This window comes from Dreissena polymorpha, chromosome 1 (genome assembly GCF_020536995.1).
Source record: "Dreissena polymorpha isolate Duluth1 chromosome 1, UMN_Dpol_1.0, whole genome shotgun sequence".
NCBI classification, from domain to species: Eukaryota; Metazoa; Mollusca; class Bivalvia; order Myida; family Dreissenidae; genus Dreissena; species Dreissena polymorpha.
In genome coordinates this window covers 66230590-66255736 of record NC_068355.1, presented here as the reverse complement: position 1 = coordinate 66255736, position 25147 = coordinate 66230590, and the positions used below count along the sequence as shown (strand labels likewise).

Here is a 25147-nt window from a genome sequence, read left to right as displayed (position 1 = left end):
TGGAAGAAACAAATATACCCAATGACTGAGGCAGCTAATCCACTTCAACTGATACAGATTGCTGGAAGAAACAAATATACCCAATGATCGAGGCAGCTAATCCACTTCAACTGATACAGATTGCTGGAAGAAACAAATATACCCAATGACTGAGGCAGCTAATCCACTTCAACTGATACAGATTGCTGGAAGAAACAAATATAGATTTCTTGATTTTAGGATATTATCAATCAATGGATAGGATTAAACAACATTTTAGGTTATTCTCACTTAGTGGTTAGGTTTTAATGACGTATTCATGAAACAATTTTCACAAGTCTATTACTTTATACAATTATTTATAAACAATTATGTTTTTGCCCGCACTAAATCATTCGTTTTTTAGGAAAGCTCCTCTCTTAAGAGTTCTTTAAGAAGACACACATCATTTATACTGAATCACATTTTTGTCCTATGATTACTGTTGGTCCATACTGCATATTTTGTAAGTAGGGGATTTGTCCCTTTAGTTTGTATAAAAAAGGCGCATAAAAGGAAGTCTTATACATACTGGTAGTTCTCTGCCCTTGGTTTCTATAGGAAGTAATACTGCACATACAGCACAAATGAAGCCTATACTGCCATACACCCATACTGCAGCAGTGAGGGAAGTGTCCAACAGCACCTAGAGACATACAGCACAAATGAAGCCTATACTGCCATACACCCATACTGCAGCAGTGAGGGAAGTGTCCAACAGCACCTAGAGATTCATGCAGCAATATTTAACACGTATTAGCCTCGCTCTTGGAAAACTAGTCTTAATGCATCAAGTGTTGTCCCAGATATTCCTGTGCAGTCCGCACAGACACTTTTTGGATTTGCACTAGGAGATACGTGCCATAAAAGCGGACAGGGTCTTCCCTAAATAGCCGTGCGGACTTCACACTTTTTGCATATACATTAAGCCCTGTTTTCCCAGAATGAGGCACATTAAGTTAATGTTTGACTTACTGTCTTCCTAAAAACATATTTCTATATGTGATGCATTTAAAGCTGTCAGCAAATGGATTATTCCCTGATGAGATAGATTCTTTGTGCAAAATGGAACTCTTTGTGCTACAGGGGCTTAAATTATAGGATTAGAAAAAATGTAATTAAATATGTCACATTCTTAGTCTAAAAGTCATTATATAACTAGAGTTTTGTCAAAGACGTGACGAACACCCCCTCATGCTGTATTGACACAGAATATTTTGCACGTTATCTTATCAAAAAACAGCTGACACCATGCTCAATGTTTAAAACGCACTTAATGACCCCGTCACGTAGTTTTGGACCCGGCATGGCCCATGTTCCAACTTGACCTACACATTATCTACACATTAATGACAAATTATCTAGATACAACTTCTGACCAAGTGTGGTGAAGACTGGATGAAAACTACTTGAATTAGAGAGCAGACACCATAATGAATGTGTAAAACGTACTAAGTGACTCCATGACCAAGTTTTTGATCTGACATGGCCCATGTTCGAACTTGGCCTATATATCATCTAGATAAAACTTCTAACCAAGTTTGGTGAAGATCGGATGAAAACTACTTGAATAAGATAGTGGACACCATGCTAAATGTTAAAAAACGCACTCAGTGACACCATGACATAGTTTTTGGCTCGGCATGGCCCATGTTCAAACTTGGCGAAAAGATCATGTAGATAAAACTTCTGACCAAGTTTGGTGAAGATATTGGATGAAAACTGCTTGAATTAGAGAGCGGACAACATGCTGAATGTTTAAAACACACCAAGTGACCCCGTGACCTAGTTTTTGACCCAACATGACCCATATTTAAACTTGACCTTGACATCATCTAGATATAACTTCTGACCAAGTTTGGTTGAGATGAGATGGAAACAACTTGAATTAGAGAGCAGACACCATGCTCAATGTTTAAAAGGCACTAAGTGACCCGTGACCTTGTTTTTGACCTGCCATGACCCATGTTCGAACTTGGCCTAGACATCATCTAGATACAACTTCTGACCAAGTTTGGTGAAGTTCGAATGAAAAATACTAGAATAAGAGGGTGGACACCATGCTCAATGTTTAGAACCCAATAAGTGACCCTGTGACAGAGTTTTTGATTGGCATGACCCATATTCGAACTTGACCTAGACATCATCTAGATACAATATCTGACTAAGTTTGGTGAAGATCGGATGAAAACTACTTGAATTAGAGAGCAGACACTTAATATGGACCAACCGACTGACCGACCAACAGACAAACAAGCTCACTCCTATATACCCCCCTAAACTTTGTTTGCGGGGGTATAAAAATCTATTGAAAATAAAATCTCATTAACTTCAAAATTTACTAATTCTGGTTCTTTACCATACATAAAATTAAAAGGACCAAATCAATGCACAGCTTTTGTCCTTAAGTACAATCAAGCTCGCAAAAAATGAATGACTCTCGGTCAGGTAAAACAGGACAGTCTGCACAGGCTACTTTAGGCACATGCTAATCAGGGATGACAATGTCTTCCTAGACAGGGTTTTTAGTTAAAAGAGAACTCCTTAAAACAATAAAAGAAATCCATAGAATTGGAAAGTGTTGTCCCTGATAGCTTATGTAAACTGCACAGGCCAATCTGGGACTACACTTTACACACATGCATTAAGCCCTGTTTTCCCAGAACGAGACTCAAATATAAACCAGGTCAGTCCACTGAAGCTATGACAAAAGAGCACAAAACAGTTAAAATAAATCATTCACAACTTAGCATTCTCAAGGTACCTGTGCTAGGAAAGGGGTCACCATGGCACCTACTCGAGCCCAGGAAGACGCGGCTCCTATGCCCAGAGTTCGTATAGTGGTTGGGTACACCTGGTGAAGAAAAGCAAGATGGGCTTTAGTAGAAATACTTACGAGTTATGTTATTTCAATAATGTCCATTAGTTTTGATTTTTGTGGAATCATGCACTTCTTACATAATGTAATTTTACTTGCTGTGAAAGCAAAAATAATCAAAACCCATGTTTCTGAAAACAATGAAAAACAAGAGGGCCATGATGGCCTAAGAGTGCTCACCTGAGTATAATGTACACAAATTGTCAGAGAAATGACGGATTGAACTAGTATTCCACTTAACTCGACCCACATTAAGATATATTTTGTCAGATAAGTTCGGTCATAGATGTAGCTATGAAAGTGGTAACAAGATTTTCATGAGATATCTAGCTTTTGAATGCATATGAAGTGAATTCAACTTACCAACAATGTTTGAAAATAATTTAGGCATAAATGTGGATTCTACAGTGGTAACGAGATCTGACCTGGTGAACTAGTTTGAGGGTGCATGTGGTCTACATTGACCATTGCCTAGTTGCTGTCAATGTAAACATTCTGACCATGTTTCATCAAATGTGAGTATTAAATTTGGCCTCTATAGTGGAAACAAGGCTTTTCTAAGATTTGAAAAAGTGATGTATTATTTTTGAATGCATATGACCCTGATTTGAATTCTGCCAATATTATTTCAAATGTCTAATTATGAGAACTGTGTGCAAATGTAAACATTCTAACTAATTCAACTTAAGTTTTAAATTTGCCTTTACAATGGTAACAAGGTTTTTATCAAGATCTGCTTAAACCTAATAATTAAGGTTCATTGCATTGAAAACCTAAGGCTTCTTTGAAATGCCCTCAAGTTTGTTTTCTAGGACTAAAATCAGTACTTGGAGTCTATTAGGGAGATCTAAAGAACGCTACCACAGTTGGCATTGAACCTGTAACCTCCAAGACACTAAGCAGACACCATTATCCACTACGCAACAGCGACCTCATATAAGATTTGACCAGTTGATCTAGCCTAGATAATGTCAAGATGAACATTCCCACAAAGTTTCAAATACATTGAGTAATAAATGTGGCTACTAGAGTGTTAACAAGGGTTGTCTGACATCCTGAATATATTTTTGATGCCTGTGACTGAGATTCAAATTTTCAACTAGATAATGTCAAACTAAATATTCAGATCAAGAAGTTTCAATGATATTGACAAATAAATGAGGCTCCTTAAATGGTTACAATTTTATTTTTCAGATCTTACCCAGTGACCTAGTTTTTGGAAGCTCATGAACAATACTTGGTCTATATAATATTAATTCAAACAATCCTACCAAGTTTTACTGCATTTAAGTAATAAATGTGGCTTCCAATGTGGAAACAAGGTGTTTCTAATAATTGACATTGTGACCTAGTTTTTAGACGGATGTGACTCACATTCGAACTTGGCCTCAATATCTTCAGATAGTATTTTAGACCGATGCCATCATGACTGAGCAACAAATGCTGCCTCTAGAGCTGTAACAAGGTGTTTCTAAGATTTGACCAGTCGACTGAAGATTTCACTCACATGAAACTGGTTCAAACTTGGCCTTTATATTGTCAAGAAAAACATACTGACCAGGTTTGATCAAAATGAAGTCATAAATTAGGTGTATTTAAGTGGTAAACAAGTGCTTCTATTATATTACCTACCAACCTATTTTTTCATGCCTTTGACACAGATTCATACTCCACCTAGATATTGTCAAGACAAACATTATTACCATGTTTTCATGAGGATTTAGTGATAAAAGTCGCCAATTATCTACCGTAAGTGCTTTTTCGAACACTCAATAAAATTTTGACACCCTTTTTTTCATAATTATTTGCAGACGTAAAGGTTTTTTGTCAATGATTTATTATTCTAAATTTTCGGACAGTACATTTTACGGCGATATTTGACTAGATTTCTTCCCTGTTTACGCTCATCTTGTGTCACTTTCATCATGTGTTGTGTGACCGGATAGTCATAAAATCTAGCACCTGCATGCCTTGGGCAATAGACCATATCAGTTGCATCATTGGGAAAAATAACCATGTATATGGGTAATAAACAATGGTTTCACCCCAAAGTGATAACTGTGACAAATAATAAACGCACCAGAATGTTATGCACCCCTTTTACTACAAAAACAGTTGAAGGTGTTAAACTACGACTTAAGAGCAAACAAAGATTTAATACTTTTTCAGTTTTTTATTGAAGTGCATTAATTACAGGTTCTTACTGGAGTATCGGTCAATCAAAAGATCATCTTTGAACACATTTGGTCAAAAACAAGCAATTGAGTAACTTTCTGTACAAAAGAGCATGAGAAATTATTTTTAATAAGGTGCAAATATATGTAAAAGTAAATTATACTTTATGGCATGGTATTTAACAAGCAGATGATATTAGTTGTTAATACAATATACATATTACAAACCCGCATCCGATTGTCAATGCCTTAATTTGCTGACACCCGTAATATTTGAATATTTTTTGCATGTACATTTTCGGACAATTTTTTTTTATCCCAAAACTTTAATTAATTTCGGTAAGTGAAAATAAATTCCAGCACCATTTTTATTACACCTTCAACAATCACCTTCAATGAGTGAATGAGTCTCATCTGGTAGAACTGGGATTATTTACTCATAAATATCGTCCCAGAATAGCTGTGTAGCCTGCACAGGCTCATCAGGGAGAACATTTTCCAATAGTTCATTTAAAGAGTCTTTCCATAGCGAAAATCCATTAATACACAGGCTAAACTGGGACAACACTGTACGCAGATGAATTAAGCCCAGTTTTTTCAGAACGGGCTTCATAGGATTACCTCAGATGTGTAAATGTAGACAAAGTTGAACATCCCTGCAGAGAAACCCCTCACTAGGAAGATGAAGCCAGTCAACACGGTCATGGGTACTGGCAGTTGAAGAAGAATGAAGAAAAGACCGCACCCAAACAGGTTGACAGCCCCTGTCCACCGACGTCCCACGAGATCAATGAGAAATATGTTCAGTGGAAGGGCTGCAATGTTTACATATCAAATTAATGGAGGTTCGTTCTGGAAAAACTGGGCTTTAAGCTTGTGTGTAAAGCGTCATCTCAGATTGGATGGGTAGTCCGCACAGGCTAATCAGGGACACCACCCTCTGTTTACAATTGATTTTCCTTAAAAATGTCTTCTGGATAAACAAAAAATTCCCAAAAAGAGGGAAGTGTTATCTCTGATTAGCTTGTAGTGTTATCTCTGATTAGCTTGTAGTGTTATCTCTGATTAGCTTGTAGTGTTATCTCTGATTAGCTTGTAGTGTTATCTCTGATTAGCTTGTAGTGTTATCTCTGATTAGCTTGTAGTGTTATCTCTGATAAGCTTGTAGTGTTATCTCTGATTAGCTTGTGCAGACTGCAAAGGCTTATCTGGGATGTCACTTTAGGCACATGCATTTAGTCTAGTTTTTCCAAAAACACAATTCAAATGTTCAGACTTCGAATAGCTGGCAGTTTCAAATGATTCAAATAATAATGTGTTTGGTTGTTTTACAAACTTATAACAATAGCACAACAGGTAATACTTTTTTTAACTACAAAGTGCCTGTGGGATTTTATAAACTTTGCGGAAATGTATAATTTTACAATACAAACTGCTTAGCTAAGTTTCAGCTGCTGCCTGTGTTACAGGCAGTTATCAACCAAACCAGTACTTTTCATGAGTACAAGTCAGTTCCAAGTCTGTAAACTGACCAATGAATTCTCCTAGTGTTGACACAATGATGCTGTAAACTTACCAATGAATTCTCCTTGTGTTGAGACAATCATGCTGTAAACTTACCAATGAATTCTCCTAGTGTTGACACAATCATGCTGTAAACTTACCAATGAATTCTCCTAGTGTTGAGACAATCATGCTGGTGTAGTCGTCTTTCTTGAGAAGGTTACACTTGCACTTTTCACCTGAATTAAAGATTGGCTTGTCACATTAAATGAGCCTCACTCAGGGAAAACAGGGCATAATGCATGTGTGTTAAGTGCCTTCCTAGATAAGCCTTTGCATACGCTGATAAGAGACTAAACGTAACACTTTAACTAAATTTTCGCTAAGCAAAGACTTCCTTAATTATTAAAAATACCATAAATGCGAAAAGTGTTGTCCCTGATTAGCCTGTGCTAATCTGGATAATCGGTGAGAAACAAATTCTGATATATAAACACCTAGAATAAAAGTTCAGAAAAAAAAGTACGCTAAAATTAACAATAGTTTATATTAAATTGCAAATAGTGTTTTGCTGTACAGCACAAAAGACTTCATGTAAAGATGACATGTACACTGTTTGGAAAACCTCATTAATCTGTGCAGATCAGTTCATACATCAAAAACAAAATTTTTATGCTTCAACAAAACAGTTAGAGTTGTAAGGATTGCGTAAGCTTGGTAGTTATTAATTAAGCTGATGTCAAAAATGTTTGATGATAGTGCCATATAGAGAATGTTACATAATTTTATATAACATTCCATTTTTAAATCAATATGTTGGTTTGTATTGCAAGAATAGACAGTTGACATTAAACTTGCATATACTCCCATAAACTGTGAAGATATATCTTCAAGAACACTTTAAGAATATGCATTAAACCTTGTTTTTTCTGATCAAGGCAACATTTACCAGCATCTCTCCACGCTTATGAACTATTCCACAGTATAAAAGGTGCTTAAAGCTTACATATGATGTGTTCATACACAGCATTGACTATTCCACAGTATGAATGGTGCTTAAAGCTAACATATGATGTGTTCATACACATCATAGACTATTCCACAGTATGAACGGTGATCAAAGCTAATAAATGATGTGTTCATACACAGCATGGACTATACCACAGTATGAACGGTGATCAAAGTTAACAAATGATGTGTTCATACACAGCATGGACTATTCCACAGTATGAACGGTGATCAAAGCTAACAAATGATGTGTTCATACACAACATGGACTATTCCACAGTATGAACGGTGATCAAAGCTAACAAATGATGTGTTCATACACAGCATGGACTATTCCACAGTATGAACGGTGATCAAAGCTAACAAATGATGTGTTCATACACAGCATGGACTATTCCACAGTATGAATGGTGATCAAAGCTAACAAATGATGTGTTCATACACAGCATGGACTATTCCACAGTATGAACAGTGATCAAAGCTAACAAATGATGTTCCATACACAGCATGGACTATTCCACAGTATGAAAGGTGATCAAAGCTAACAAATGATGTGTTCATACACAGCATGGACTATTCAAGGTGATCAAAGCTAACAAATGATGTGTTCATACACAGTATGGACTATTCCACAGTATGAGAGGTGCTTAAAGCTAACAAATGGTATGTTCATACACAGCATGGACTATTCCATTGTATGAGAGGTGCTTAAAGCTAACAAATGATATGTTCATACACTGCATGGACTATTCCATAGTATGAGAGGTGCTTAAAGTTAACAAATGATGTGTTTATATACAGCATGGGTTATTCCGTAGTATGAGAGGTGATTAAAGCTAACAAATGATGTGTTCATACACAGCATGGACTATTCCATAGTATGAGAGGTGCTTTAAGATAACAAATGATATGTTCATACACTGCATGGACTATTTTATAGTATGAGAGGTGCTTAAAGTTAACAAATGATGTGTTCATACACAGCATGGACTATTCCATAGAATGAGAGGTGCTTAAAGATAACAAGTGATGTGTTCATACACAGCATGGACTATTCCGTAGAATGAGAGGTGCTTAAAGATAACAAGTGATGCGCAGCATGGACTATTCCATAGAATGAGAGGTGCTTAAAGATAACAGGTGATGTGTTCATACACAGCATGGAGTATTCCATAGAATGAGAGGTGCTAAAAGATAACAGGTGATGTGTTCATACACAGCATGGACTATTCCTTAGAATGAGAGGTGCTTAAAGATAACAAGTGATGTGTTCATACACAGCATGGACTATTCCTTAGAATGAGAGGTGCTTAAAGATAACAAGTAATGTGTTCATACACAGCATGAATTATTCCTTAGAATGAGAGGTGCTTAAAGATAACAAGTGATGCGCAGCATGAATTATTCCATAGAATGAGAGGTGCTTAAAGTTAACAAATGATTTGTTCATACACAGCATGGACTATTCCTTAGAATGAGAGGTGCTTAAAGATAACAAGTAATGTGTTCATACACAGCATGGACTATTCCTTAGAATGAGAGGTGCTTAAAGATAACAAGTGATGTGTTTTTGACCAAGAGCCTTCAGAATGTAAAAATAAATCAAAGAAACTTTGAGACTGTTAAATTCTTTCAACAACACTCAGGCTTTAAATATCATTCCTACTTATCATTTAGTTACAAAATTACATGAAAAACAAATACTACAGCTGTCCATTCATGACAGACTTCAGCATTTTTGCTATGTAAGATCGCAACACTGAATTGACTATTCCCATCTATGCAAGGGCCTTTCAAGGAAACTATGAATAAAGCAAAACAAGGTTGGCTTTATAAAATCATCCTCAGAATGTCACATTAACATCTTTGAATAACTTGACAGATCAGCTTTACAGACATAAAGATTTTCTGAATTGCAACATTACCCGAGTTTTAGAATGTTTTAATTGCTGATTCACTGGCAACTACACAAAGTCTTCCCAACAAAACAAAACTGACCCCCTCTCCCAGCATGTCAGAATTAAAGACTCACAGCCAAGAGTGCCATTTCAATCAATTAATAGGTTATGTTATTTCACACCAGATATCCTATATGAGCCAAGATCTGGCAAAATGGGGATAAGTACATGAACATAATGTGTTGTGCCAGATAAGCCAGTGCAGTCCACACTGACTAATCAGAGATGCCATTTTCCACCTTAACTGGATCTTCGATTAGAAGTGACTTGCTGTAAACAAAAACAAGAGATGTGTTTGTCGGAAACACAATGCCCCCTAAAGGGCCGCTTTGATTTGGGTTTTTTACCTTTGACCTTGAAGGATGACCTTGACCTGTCACCACTCAAAATGTGCAGCTCTATCAGATACACTTGCATGCCAAATATTAAGTTGATAAAGTTATTGCAAAAGTTTAACCAAGGTTAAAGTTTGTGACAGACAGACACATACAATGACAGACAGGCCAAAAACAATATACCCCCGATCTTTCGATCCGGGGGCATACAAAACCAAAAAAGGGGAACTTTTCGTCCCTGAAAAGCCTGTGCAGACAGCACAGGCTAAACTGGGATGACACTTTACACAAATGCATTAAGCTGGGTGTACTCACCCGACTGGTTGGCATTTTTTATCTGCAGGATTTCAGCACTGGCCAGTACCATTCCGTAGTAGGAGAGGGCTGTCCCAAACCACAGAATCCATACCATGAGGGTCGTTACACAGTACGTGCGAGAAAACAGGTCTCTGGGGCTTCCCTGTTTTGACTAAAATTTGTGAAGAAAATGCTTAAACAAGGGCTGTTTGTAAAACATGCATGCCCCCCATTTGGGCTCTCCGTTTTAGTGACAGCCATTGTGTGAATATGTTTTTTGTAACTGTGACCTTGACCTTTGACCTAGTGACCTGAAAATCAATAGGGGTCATCTGCCAGTCATGGTCAATGTACCTATGAAGTTTCATGATCCTAGCCATAAGCGTTCTTGAGTTATCATCCGGAAACCATTTTACTATTTCAGGTCACCGTGACCTTGACCTTTGACCTAGTGACCTGAAAATCAATAGGGGTCATCTGCGAGTCATGATCTATCTACCTTTCAAGTTTCATGATCCTAGGAATAAGCGTTCTTCAGTTATCATCTGGAAACCATTTTACTATTTCCAGTCACCGTGAACTTGACCTTTGACCTAGTGACCTCAAAATCGATAGGGGTCATCTGCGAGTCATGATCAATGTACCTATGAAGTTTCATGATCCTAGGCATAAGCGTTCTTGAGTTATCATCCGGAAACCATTTTACTATTTCGGGTCACCATGACCTTGACCTTTGATCTAGCGACCTCAAAATCAATAGGGGTCATCTGCAAGTCATGATCAATGTACCTATGAAGTTTCATGATCGTAGCCATTTGCGTTCTTGAGTTATCATCCAGAAACCATTTTACTATTTCAGGTCATCCTGACCTTGACCTTTGATATAGTGACCTGAAAATCAATAGGGGTCATCTGCAAGTCATGATCAATGTACCTATGAAGTTTCATGATCGTAGCCATTAGCGTTCTTGAGTTATCATCCAGAAACCATTTTACTATTTCGGGTCATCCTGACCTTGACCTTTGATATAGTGACCTGAAAATCAATAGGGTACAACTGCGAGTCATGATCAATCTACCTATCAAGTTTCATGATCCTAGGCATAAGCGTTCTTGAGTTATCATCCGGAAACCATTTTACTATTTCGGGTCACCGTGACCTTGACCTTTGACCTAGTAACCTGAAAATCAATAGGGGTCATCTGTGAGTCATGATCAATGTACCTATGAAGTTTCATGATCCTAGACATAAGCGTTCTTGAGTTATCATCTGGAAACCATTTTACTATTTCGGGTCACCGTGACCTTGACCTTTGACCTAGTGACCTGAAAATCAATAGGGGTCATCTGCCAGCCATTATCAATCTACCTACGAAGTTTCATGATCCTAGGCCTAAGCGTTCTTGAGTTATCATCCGGAAACCATTTTACGATTTCGGGTCACCGTGACCTTGACCTTTGACCTAGTGACCTCAAAATCAATAGGGGTCATCTGCGAGTCATGATCAATGTACCTATGAAGTTTCATGATCCTAGACCCAAGCATTCTTGAGTCATCATCCGGAAACCACCTGGTGGACGGACCGACCGACATGAGCAAAGCAATATACCCCCTCTTCTTCGAAGGGGGGCATAAGAATCAACATAAAATGAAGTTTCATTGAATACAATTTATTAAGAAAATGCTAGCTAATAATAATCATAAAGTATAAGCCTGTTTTGGCTGAAATTTATGAAGAAAGTACCTAACAGTAATTATCATTAAATATAAGTCTGTATACAACTATATGCTTCAAATGTTTAAACGAACTTGAATCATCAAAATCGAAAAATAGCTCTAAAGTCTAAGGGTTCCCTTGTTTTGAAATGGTTTAAACATATATTTTCCAGAATGTATTTCCAATATACAGTAAGTTACAATCATCTTAAGTTCATGACATTGAAACATTAGCTGAGCTGGTAGGTTTCCTTTCCTCAAGTTTTATATATTAACAAATAGTGATGGTTATTTAATTTTAAACACAAAACAATCAATAGCAAGAGGGCCATGATGGCCCTGTATCGCTCCACTGCTGAAAAAAAGACTGAAACAAATATTCTCGGCATGTGCAAATACTTAAATATAGGCCCTATTTAAGCACATGTACACTTTTGTGACCCCCTGGGCTGGGTCAAATTTAACCACAGGGGCCTAATTATAGCAAACTTTGTAGAGGACTACTATATCTCACTACATACAAAATGTGGTAGCCCTAGGTCCTAAAGTTAATGACAAGAAAATTTTAAAAGTTTTCACAAAATAAGCAAGACATAAGCGTATATAATGTTCAAATTTGTGACCCGCGGGTCAGAGTCAAATTTGAACAAATGGGCATAATTTGAACAAACTTGGTAGAGGACTATAAGATGTAACTGCATACCAAATTTGGAAGCCATAGTCCAAATGGTTTTCGACAAGAAGATTTTTAAAGATTTCACAAAATAGGCGCTTTATAAGCGTTTATTCAATTTTGTGACCCCCCCGGGGCAGGGTCAAAGTTGACCCCAGAGGCATTATTTGAACAAATTTGGTAGAGAATTATTAGATGTCACTACATACCAAATTTGATAGCCCTAGGCCCAATGGTTATGGACGAAAAGATTTTGAAAGATTTCGCAAAATAGCAAATTTTAAATTTTGTGACCCCCGGGGCAGGGTCATATTAGACCCAAGGGGCATAATTTGAACAAATTTGAAAAGGTTTACCCCAGGAACATTCCTGATAAATTTCATCAGAATTTGACCAGTAGTTTAGGAGAAGATGTTTAAAGGAAAAGTTAACGCACAGAGGCACTGACGGACGCACGCATGCACTATGGACACAGGACCATGACATAAGCCCCGCTGGCCTTTGGCCAGTGGAGCTAATGATTCGTGGTTAAAGTTGTGAGTAGAATAAGAATCAAAGTTGTGTTGAATTAAAATAAAGTGTTCTCCAAAGTTGCTTAAGTTTACACTTTTAATTTCTTAACATTTTACTGAAAATAAAAAATCAATACCTCATGGTTTGAAATGAAATCTTTAAACCTTGAATCAAGTAAAAGAAGGTCCAAAATAAGATTGGATTTTCTAAAAGAGTCAAAAAGGCGTAAAAGCGTGTATCTGAGTGTTAATAGTCTAATGTTTTAAAGCGATATATACACGAGCTTGAATCTGAAAAATCAAAGAATATCTACATAAGTTCCCTTCTTTTAAATGAAAAGTTAGAGCATTTATTTCTATCATCAAAAGATTTTGTCCAAGGTTCCAAAAGTTAACACTAGTGAATTAATTAATCAAACATTTTACAACAAGAGCACCGCCTTGCTGGTGAAGACCGCTCATCTATTTTTCTTTTTAAAGGTGAAGGGACCTATCTCAATTTCAGTCACAAAGGATGGAGGGGTGGAGTGGAGAGGGGTGTATAGTGTGGGGGTGTTGTCATTTATTACATTATCTTCATAAAATGCAAAAAAAATGCAAAAAAACCCACAAAACCCTCCGATTCTTGGGTGGGATGGTTGGACGGTATTTCAAAAATAAAATAATAAAAATAAATATTTGTGTTTTTTAACCATGTTTGAAAAAAACAAGAGATGTGTTTGTCAGAAACACAATGCCCCATATTGCGCCGCTTTGAAATTATTTGGGTTTTTTATCTTTGACCTTTAAGGATGACCTTGACCTTGAACTTTCACCACTCAAAATGTGCAGCTTTATGAGAAGGCCTCTTTTAAATAATATTTTTTTGACCTTTGACCTTGAAGGATAACCTTGACCTTGAAGGATGACCTTAAACACCCGCCACTCAAAATGTGCAGCTTCATGATAACGCCGCTTTGAAATTATTAATTTTTTTACCTTTGACCTTGAAGGATGACCTTGACCTTGAAGAACGACCTTGACCTTGAACTTCCATCACTCAAAAAGTGCAGCTTCATGTGAAGGCCGCTTTGAATTAAAAATATTTTTTTTGAACTTTGACCTTGAAGGATGACCTTGACCTTGAAGGATGACCTTGACCTTGAACTTCCACCACTCGAAATGTGCAGCTTCATGAGAACGCCGCTTTATTTTTTATTTTTTTATTTTTTTACCTTGAAGGATGACCTTGACTTTGAACTTCCACCACTCAAAATGTGCAGCTTCATGATAACGCCGCTTTGATTTTTTATTTTTTTTTACCTTGAAAGATGACCTTGACCTTGAAGGATGACCTTGACCTTGAACCTACACCACTCAAAATGTTCAGCTTCATGATAACACCGCTTAGATTTTTTTTTACCTTTGACCTTGAAGGATGACCTTGACCTTGAAGAATGACCTTGACCTTGAACTACCACCACTCAAAATGTGCAGCTTCATGAAAATGCCGCTTTGAAATGTTTAATTTGTTTTTTGACCTTTGACCTTGAAGGATGACCTTAACCTTGAAGGATGACCTTGAACTTCCACCACTCAAAACATGCAGCTTCATGAGAACGCTGCTTTGAAATTATTTTATTTTTTTTACCTTGAAGGATAACCTTGAAGGATGACCTTGACCTTGAACTTCCACCACTCAAAATGTGCAGCTTCATGAGATACACATGCATGCCAAATATCAAGTTGCTATCTTCAATATTAAAAAAATAATAGCCAATGTTAAAGTTTTCAGACGGACAGACGCCATATATTTGACATTTGACCTTAAAGGATGACCTTCACCTTCACCTTTCACCACTCAAAATGTTCAGCTCCATGAGATACACATGCATGCCAAATATCAAGTTGCTATCTTCAATATTGAAAAAGTAATGGCCAATGTTAAAGTCTTCGGACAGACAGACACCATAAATTTGACATTTGACCTTGAAGGATGACCTTGACCTTTCACCACTCAAAATGTGCAGCTCCATGATATTCACATGCATGCCAAATATCAAGTTGCTATCTTAAAAAGTAAAAAAGTTATGGCCAATGTTAAAGTTTTTTTTGGAATGACAGACAGACTGACTGACATACTGATGGACAGTTCAACTGCTATATGCCACCCTACCGGGGACATAAAAATTATTTTTTTGGGGTGGGGGTGGGGTATAGTGCGAGGGTGCGGTGGTCATTTATTAGATGATCTTTAATTTAAAAAAAAATAATGAGGGGGATTGAGGGGGGTTGGGGGGGGGGGATTCGGGGGGGGGGGGCGTGGGGGATGGTTTGGACAGAGTCAATTGTGGTATGTCAGGTAAGAGTTGTTTTGTCAAAGTATCAATCGAATCTAATCATAAATAAAGAAGTTATGGCAATTTTAGCAAAATTTAATAATTTGACCTTGAGAGTAAAGGTTATTCAAAGGTCAAGGTAAAATTCAACTTGCCAGGTACAGTACCCTCATGATAGCATGAAAGTATTTAAAGTTTAAAAGCAATAGCCTTGATACTTTAGAAATAAAGTGAATCTAAACACAAAATGTAACCATGTATTTAAAGTTACTAAGTCAAACAAGATGTGTTTGTGAAACACAATGTCCCCCTATATGATGTTTGACCTTGAAGGATGACCTTGACCTTGTGAAGGATGGCCTTGACCTTTCACCACTCAAAATGTGCAGCTCCATGAGATACACATGCATGCCAAATATCAAGTTGCTATCTTCAATATTGCAAAAGTATTCATAAAATAAGCGATTTGGGCCACATATATTTGACCTCTGACCTTGAAGGATGACCTTGACCTTGACCTTTCACCACTCAAAATGTGCAGCTCCATGAGATGCACATGCATGCCAAATATCAAGTTGCTATCTTCAATATTGCAAAAGTATTTATAAAATAAGCCATTTGGGCCACATATATTTGACCTCTGACCTTGAAGGATGACCTTGACCTTGACCTTTCACCACTCAAAATGTGCAGCTCCATGAGATACACATGCATGCCAAATATCAAGTTGCTATCTTCAATATTGCAAAAGTATTCATAAAATGAGCGATTTTGACCACATATATTTGACCTTTGACCTTGAAGGATGACCTTGACCTTGACCTTTCACCACTCAAAATGTGCAGCTTCATGAGATACACATGCATGCTAAATATGAAGTTGCTATCTTCAATATAGAAAAAGTTATTGCAAAATGTTAAAGTTGGTGCAAACAGACCAACAGACCAACGGACCAACAGACCAACAGACAGGGCAAAAACAATATGTCCCCCACTACTATAGTGGGGGACATAAAAAGGGCCTTAATTCCATAAAAATGACAACCAGAGTTATGCAACTTGTCCTTTACTGTCCCCATATGATAGTTTGCGAGTGTTCCAAGTATGAAAGCAATATCTGTGATACTTTAGGGATAAAGTGGACCAAAACAAAAAACTTTACCAAATTTTCAAGTATAAAGGGCCCATAAATCCGTCAAAATGCCAGTCAGAGTTACATTACTTTGCCTGCTCAGTCCCCTTACGATAGTTAGTAAGTGTTGCAAGTATGAAAGCAATTGCTTTGATACTTTAGGAAAAAAGTGGACCTAAACACAAAACTTAACCAAATTTTCAATTTTCTAAGTATAAAAAGGGCACATTATTCTGTCAAAATGCCAGTCAGAGTTACATAACTTTGCCTGCACAGTCCCCTTAGTTAGTAAGTGTTGCAAGTATGAAAGCAATGGCTTTGATACTTAAGGAAAAAAGTGGACCTAAACACAAAACTTAACCAAATTTTCAATTTTTTAAGAATAAAAAGGGCACATAATTCCGTCAAAATGCCAGTCAGAGTTACATAACTTTGCCTGCACAGTCCCCTTACGATAGTTAGTAAGTGTTGCAAGTATGAAAGCAATGGCTTTGATACTTTAGGAAAAAAATGGACCTAAACACAAAACTTAACCAAATTTTCAATTTTCTAAGTATAAAAAGGGCACATAGTTTTGTCAAAATGCCACTCAGAGTTACATAACTTAGCCTGCACAGTCCCCTTATGATAGTTAGTAAGTGTTGCAAGAATGAAAGCAATAGCTTTGATACTTTGGGAATAAAATGGACCTAAACACAAAACTTAACCAAAAGTTTCAATTTTCTAAGTATAAAAAGGGCACATAATTCTGTCGAAATGCAAGCCAGAATTATCAAACTTTGCCTGCCCAGTCCCCTCAAGATAGTAAGTAAGTGTACCAAGTTTGAATGCAATAGCATTGATACTTTATGAGAAAAATGTACCTAAACACAAAACTTAACCGGACGCCAACACCAACGCCAAGGTGATGACAATAGCTCATATTTTTGTTTTTAAAAATAGATGAGCTAAAAAATGTTTAAAAAAAACAGGACCAAAGTCAAAATCATAACAATTTACAGCAAAACAACAAGGAGTTTACAATCACTGGTACATGTATATGAGCTGTGTTTTGGGAAAATTGGGCTTAATGCATGTGTGGAGAGTTTCATCCAAAATTTACCTGTGCAGTCCGCATAGGCTAATCAGGGACGACACTTTAACATGGTATCGAATTTTGTGTTAATAGGAACTCTCTAAGTGTTGTACTTTATAGCCTGTGTGGACTGCACAGGCTTAACTGAGTCAACACTTGCCCAGTTTTCCCAGTACTACGCTCAATAGTTTACTGGTACAGCAGGGCGAGGCTCAATAAAGAGTTTACAGGTTCATGTATACTCTTACCTGTAAGGGAGGGTTGGTGATGGTCCCAGCACGGCGAGGCTCAATAAAGAGTTTACAGGTTCATGTATACTCTTACCTGTGAGGGAGGATTGGTGATGGTCCCAGCACGGCGAGGCTCAATAAAGAGTTTACAGGTTCATGTATACTCTTAACCGTGAGGGAGGTTTGGTGATGGTCCCAGCAGGGCGAGGCTCAATAAAGAGTTTACTGGTTCATGTATACTCTTACCTGTGAGGGAGGGTTGGTGATGGTCCCAGCAGGGCGAGGCTCAATAAAGAGTTTACTGGTTCATGTATACTCTTACCTGTGAGGGAGGGTTGGTGATGGTCCCAGCAGGGCGAGGCTCAATAAAGAGTTTACTGGTTCATGTACACTCTTACCTGTGAGGGAGGGTTGGTGATGGTCCCAGCAGGGCGAGGCTCAATAAAGAGTTTACTGGTTCATGTATACTCTTACCTGTGAGGGAGGGTTGGTGATGGTCCCAGCAGGGCGAGGCTCAATAAAGAGTTTACTGGCTCATGTATACTCTTACCTGTGAGGGAGGGTTGGTGATGGTCCCAGCAGGGCGAGGCTCAATAAAGAGATTACTGGTTCATGTATACTCTTACCTGTGAGGGAGGGTTGGTGATGGTCCCAGCAGGGCGAGGCTCAATAAAGAGTTTACTGGCTCATGTATACTCCTACCTGTAAGGGAGGGTTGGTGATGGTCCCAGCAGGGCGAGGCTCAATTAAGAGTTACAGGTTCATGAACACTTCTACCTGAGAGGGAGGGTTGGTTATGGTCCCAGCAGGCAGGCTGTTCCTGTTCAACTTTGCCGCTTTCTCAAGTACAACTTGTGCCTCGTACTCCCTGCCTGCCGCAACCAGGTACCGTGCTGACTCTGGTAGAAACTGCAATAGTTTGTGTTGCTGCGTGAGAAAATTGTGCAGCCAGTCAGGGACTCTAACCTTGCATCCTCGTACTAACAGGGCTATCTGCTCTCCAAACTAAGCTAACAAAACTCGCATTGTGGGAAAAAAGGGCTCAATGCATTAGCAAACAGTGTAGTCCCAAATTAGCCAGTGCAGTCTGCACATATTAATTTGAGATGACACTTTACTTTTTATATAAATTTTTGTTCAAAGACAGTGTCTCCAAAAGAAAACCAGTTTAAGCGGAAAGTGTCATCCTAGACAAGCCTGCGTTGACTATGCATTAAGCCTAGTTTTCACAAAATGCGGCTCAATAACTCTCTTTCAGTGACAAAGTGCATGCAGACATTTTTAAAAATATTTGTTTGCCGTTTTCAACAGTTATTCAATCATGCCATGGCATTCAGGATACCTAAAACTAAACTTAACTTTTCCTGGGTAAGCTGGTTTACCATTTCTATGTGCACATATATATGCCAGTAACTGACAACTGCTTTACTTGTCAAAGAGGCGAAAGGCAGTAGAAAGGACTTCATCACAAATCCCCACAACGTTATTGCCTGACCAGGGATTGACCACGTGGTCATCAGATTTGTTGTCTCTACCAACTCACCTAGCTGTTTTTTGTATCAGGGGCCATTAAACCAGAAAAACCTGAAGTTTATTTTACATGATGTTCAATTAATTTTAATTTTAGCAGTGAAATGTTCCTTTAACTTCCAAAAAAAAAAAGAAATTCTGAGTAAATTTAATTATCAGGTACTATTTTACATTAGTTGCAAGATGAGAAGATCTTTAAACATGTATGCTCACGACTTGTATGCAGCAGTCATCAATTATGTGCAATTATCCCCCTTAAGTTATCCTAAGTGAGCTAAATATATTATAGAATTAAAAATTGCATTTAATACATCAATTGTTGCAGAACACCAATTGGGTCAATGCATCTAATAACAAGAGAGGACAGCGCGCTCGACTATTCGAGTGCTTGACAGTACAACGTAAGCCATCATGGGGAAATTTTTCATATTTAATAAGGTCAAGGTATTATAGTCATATTCTAAGTGGAAGAGGACCATAATTGAAACTTATTGATGGCTTATGTTTTAAAGAAGTTGTACTTTATAGACGATTCTGAGTTCAGGTATATTTTCCACAATCTCTTGAACATTTGTAAAGACATAAAACAAACTAATAAGATTTTATTTCAAGTTTGATAGCAATAGCTTGGGTGGGATGGTTGGACAATCCTTTAAAAATAAAGTAAATAAATATTTATGGATTTTTTTACCATGTTTCAAAGAAAAAAAATTCTTTTTGGGTTGGGGGTGGGGGTGAAGAGGGGGTTATAATGTGGGGGTGTGGTCATTTATCAGATGATCTTTCAAAAATAAAAAAGGAAAAAAAAAAATTTTTTTTTTTTTGGGGGGGGGGGGGGGGGTAGGCTTCTGGGGTGGGGCGTGGGGGATGGTTTGGGAGGAGTCCATTGTTGTATGTCAGGTAAGTGGAAAGTGTTGTTATGTCAAAGTATGAATCAAATCTGATCATAAATAAAGAAGTTATGGTAATTTAATTAAAATTAATTAATTAGACCTTGAGAGTCAAGGTCATTCAAAGGTCAAGGTAAATTTCAACTTGCAAGGTATAGTACCCTCATGATAGTAAGAAAGTATCTGAAGTTTGAAAGTAATAGCCTTGGTACTTAAGAAGTAAAGTGGGTCTAAACACAAAATTTAAAATATTCAAAGTTACTAAAACAAAAAAGGGCCATAATTCCGTTAAAATGCCAACCAGAGTTGGCAACTTGCCCTGTACAGTCCCCTTACGATAGTTAGTAAGTGTTGCAAGTATGAAAGCAATAGCTTTGATACTTTAGGAATAAAGTGAACCTAAACACAAAACTTAACCAAATTTTCAATTTTCTAAGTATAGAAAGGGAACTTAATTCTTACAAAATGCTTGATACAGTTGTTTTCTCTTGTTTATAGATTGTGGTCATGTTGGTAAAGAAGTATGCAAAATATAAAAGCAATATGACAAGGTACATAGAAAATATTTGAGGTGGTACACAATCTTTAACATAGATTTATCAATAATATGCATATTCTTAGTGGTAAAAGGGCAATAATTCTTACAAAATGCTTGTTACAGTTGTCTGCTTTTTTTTATAGGTTGGGGTCATGTTAATAAAGAAGTATGCAAAATATAAAACCAATATGTCAAGGGACATAGAAAATATTTGAGGTGGTACGCAAACTTTAACATAGATTTATCAATAATATGCGTATTCTAAGTGAAAAAAGGGCCATAATTCTTACAAAATGCTTGATACAGTTGTCTGCTTTTGTTTATAGGTTGGGGTCATGTTGGCAAAGAAGAATACGAAATATAAAAGCAATATATCAAGGGACATAGGAAATATTTGAGGTGGTATGCAAACTTAACCATAGAAATTTAAGTGAAAAAAGGGCCATAATTCTTACAAAATGCTTGACACAGTTGTCTGCTTTTGTTTATAGGTTGGGGCCATGTTGGTAAAGAAGTATGCAAAATATAAAAGCAATATGTCAAGGGACATAGGAAATATTTGGGGTGGTACGCAAACTTTAACATTCCAACGCTCACGGGAACAGGAACGGCGACGCCGGGGTGAGTAGGATAGCTCCACTATATATATTTCATATATAAAAATCGAGCTTAAAATATATTGGCATAATTGTGGGGACCTATAATCAGCACACAGGTCTTTTCTACATGATCAAATTCCATTAGTACAAACAAAACTTGTTTGCCACTGTATACAATTATAATTGTTTACATGTTTTGGTACCACCTCTTCTAAACTTTCATAAACTGTTTTTCTAGTTTTCTATTCATCCACATTTGATCTGTTTTAAAACAAAATTGTTATGATCATATATATACTCGCTTTGAACACAAACCTGTCAACAGCCCACCTTTAAGAGAATCAGTATGAGGAATGATGGTATGGCGGACAGCACCATTAGCCACCTCCAGCCCAGGGTTGGTATCACAACGGAGGCCAGCACGATCTCAAACATCGTACCAAACGCCCAGCTGATCTGAAAACAACAGCAAAAAAAGCGACATAAAAGTTGACTTTAAGGAATTTTTGGTCTTAAGGAAGTCTCTTCAGGCAAATATCCAGTTAAGGAGTAAAGTGTTGTCCCTGATTAGCCCTAGTATTGCATAGGCTTATCTGGCATGGAACTTATAAATGCACATGCAGCCCAGCTTGTCCAGAACAAAGCTAAAATTATGTCCTTTGTTTTGAATCCTGACAACTTTGACACAACCATTCTGCAGATCCTATTTCATATATAAATGAAGCTAAACCTGAACCCTACACCATATACTTACACCAGTGACATTTAACAGTTTGGCCCTGTATTTAGATGGCAAGTATTCTGTTAACAAGGTGAACCTGCAATCAGAATGAAACAAGCATGAACTACTTATTGAATGAAACAAAGCATGAACAATTTTCTGAACGAAACAAAGCATGCACTTCTTTCTCAATGAAACAAAGCATGAACAATTTTCTGAATGAAACAAAGCATGAACAATTTTCTGAATGAAACAAAAATTAACTACTTTCTCAGTGAAACAAAGTATGAACAACTTCTGAATGAAACAAAGCATGAACAACTTTCTGAATGAAACAAAGCATGAACCAGTTTCTGAATGAAACCAGGCATATATTACTTTGTGAATGAAACCAAGCATGAACAACTTTCTGAATGAAACAATGTATGAACTGCTTTCTGAATGAAACAAAGCATGAAGGTCTTTGTAATACTCTGTCATACATACTTTGCCAGTTGTCACACTCTTTTTGTCTAAGGTTATTTGTTCACGGATTTCTCATAAATTGATTGGATTACTGTTGATTAATTAACATACTCAAAAACATGGTGAACTATATCATTGAGAAATATTATTTCAACATTACCACATTATTTTACAAAGGCACCATATGTCTAATGCCATTCTCAAGTGAACTGTTCAAGGAAATCAATGGCTCATAAGGGATTTCATCTTTTGTGATCAGCACAAATGACAAAGACATGACATCTTTAGTTTCATAGGAGATGGTTTCCACAACTATGTTGAAAGAGTACAACAGTGATCATACTAAGATATTCTGAGAGAACATTTCTCTTATGCCATATGAAGCCAGAGTAACTCCATACCAGCCTGCTCAATTAAAGTCTTGTATGGAACCACCCTGTCTGCTATAATGTCACGCTAGGTTTCGTGCTCTCACCACTTGACACAGTAGCTCCTGACCAGACTGCACAATTGGGCAGGCTGGTCTTGGGCTATGTTGGCCGCATGAACCCTTTTTCGCATAACAAGTCTCAGATTATCTTATATAATGGAATGACATGAAGCTAGTATGATCACTTGTGTCTTTAAATAAAGGAAATGACGTCAACTACTTTGATACTCTATGTGTGTGACAAGGCCCATCTTACGCTTGTGGTGATCCAGCCATTCCCCCACCCACCAGACCTCGAAGGATCAGGATCCACTTGTACGAGGGGCTGAAGGACGTCAAGAGGCCGAAGTACCCGATCCATATTGCCACCATGTACAGGGTCTGAAAGGGTACACAACAGTGTGAGTCTACAAACACTTTTAGACAGGGAAATGATGCAAAACATACTTGAAAATTTATATGTAGATGATACAATTATGCAAGGAAATGTCAGAAAGTTAATTGAGACCTTGACCTTGAATCTAGGGACCTTGAACTTGCTTTCAACATGCAATCTGATTATCTGACCATTATATTAACTTCATTTAAATAATTCAATTATCCAAATAAGGTCTGACAGATATGCTATAGATCAATTGATAAACATTGATTTCTTATATTCAACCTTTGATTGTGATTTTATTTTATTATGAAGTTATGCAGCATCTATCAATTGTGAACGCATGTTCAAGACAGAGTAGGAAGGCACGGATTTTCGACTTTGGGACTTAAATTGGATCTTGAACTTGGATCCATTTAAATAAACTTGTATGTTAACTTATTCTTGGGTATATTATGGTTATAACTTCTGCCAATATTTATTTGAAGGTATATTATGGTTATAACTTCTGCCAATATTTATTTGAACATCCATCCATGGTTGGCAAAGTAATGGCCAGTAGAGATTTTCTTGACCTCTTTTCATCAAGCATTATGAACATTTATTTTAATACATTATTTAAATGAAAAACTTTGTTTTTCAATTATAAAAAATAACTATGGAAATAAATGTTTATCAGACAGTTATGGAATGTTCATGGAAAAAGGCAACAGTTCAAAGTGATCGGCAACAATAGTCTTGTAAAATGGTAATACAACATGTATTTCCAAACACAACAAAAGTATTTTTAAACCAAATTATGTCCAAAAACTCCCAATAGATTGTTAAATCTTTAGATGGTTTGTAACAATCGACAGGTAGACAGTATAAAAATAAAGATATTAATTTTCTTTACAGTTTATGTTTGGAATTAAATGTCTTATGTAAAATATAGTTCCAAATATATAAATCAAACCATGAATTTCTTTTGAAATTTTATGAACATTCAATCTAAAATTCCAAAGTATAGAGGTACAGGTTGCAGTCAAAATGATGAGAAAAAGCCCTGACCTAACATGCTGAATGACAGCTGAAAGCTCCACAAGGTGACAAGAGAAAGAGTAATACCAGTAGTTTAAAGTGTGGATAACACACAAAGAAGCTTTGCAGAAGGCTTTCTAATGATGCCCTGAATTACTAGCAACAGGCCCCAGTGCATTCTTGCTATAAATTGTTAACCAATCAACATGGAGCTTTCTGCTGTCATTCTGCATCCTGCAGGAACTTCCAAAGTGAATGACTATATTCTTGCAAAAGGTTCTCAAAAGAGCGGACTCACCAAAAATAAAATAATGCCAATGAAGAGTTGTTTGTTATGTTTCAAAGACCTGTAAATACATCTCTTGAGTGATTTATCTTAAAAGAAAGTGAGTCATCACAGCAGTGTCATATTCCTATCTCTTACAAAATCAACTTTGAGCATAGTGTCACCATTGATTGCATCATGAACGATTAACTTAGTTGGCAACCTTGCTTGAAATTCAAAAAGTATGCATCCCCCCAAACACACACATTTCCCATAAGACCTGTAAATGTTCAAATATAAAGCTTAGGTAAAAAAAAAGGTCCGTTTCGGGTCCCCCGATCGTCCCGTATCAAATTTTGGGGCCGATTGGGACGGAAATGAGGCGGAAATTGGGACGGAAACTATTGTTTCCGGGCGGACTAGAGGCGGAAATTGATTTCCACCTCAAAAAGACCATGTCCTTTGATTTTTTTCCAGGAGGAA

The 25147-nt window shown here is 37.1% G+C and overlaps 1 protein-coding gene across 50 annotated transcripts in view; it reads right to left on the bottom strand.

Moving 5' to 3' along the window:
* The window catches only part of LOC127833244 (putative transporter SVOPL), a 77504-nt gene that overhangs the window by 5797 nt on the left and 46560 nt on the right, over nt 1–25147 (bottom strand). For all 50 annotated transcript variants that reach the window (XR_008027369.1, XR_008027330.1, XR_008027368.1 and 47 more), the window contains 9 exons: nt 23257–23381; nt 22139–22202; nt 21715–21840; nt 18605–18736; nt 10190–10343; nt 6735–6812; nt 5692–5885; nt 2783–2872; nt 551–664 (listed from right to left, as the gene is read on the bottom strand). Coding sequence is in view for 12 of the 50 variants with exons in the window: in XM_052358608.1 (XP_052214568.1) it covers nt 551–664; nt 2783–2872; nt 5692–5885; nt 6735–6812; nt 10190–10343; nt 18605–18736; nt 21715–21840; nt 22139–22202; nt 23257–23381 (1077 nt within the window). In the remaining 38 variants the exon portion in view is untranslated. The remainder of the gene's footprint in view (nt 1–550; nt 665–2782; nt 2873–5691; nt 5886–6734; nt 6813–10189; nt 10344–18604; nt 18737–21714; nt 21841–22138; nt 22203–23256; nt 23382–25147) is intronic.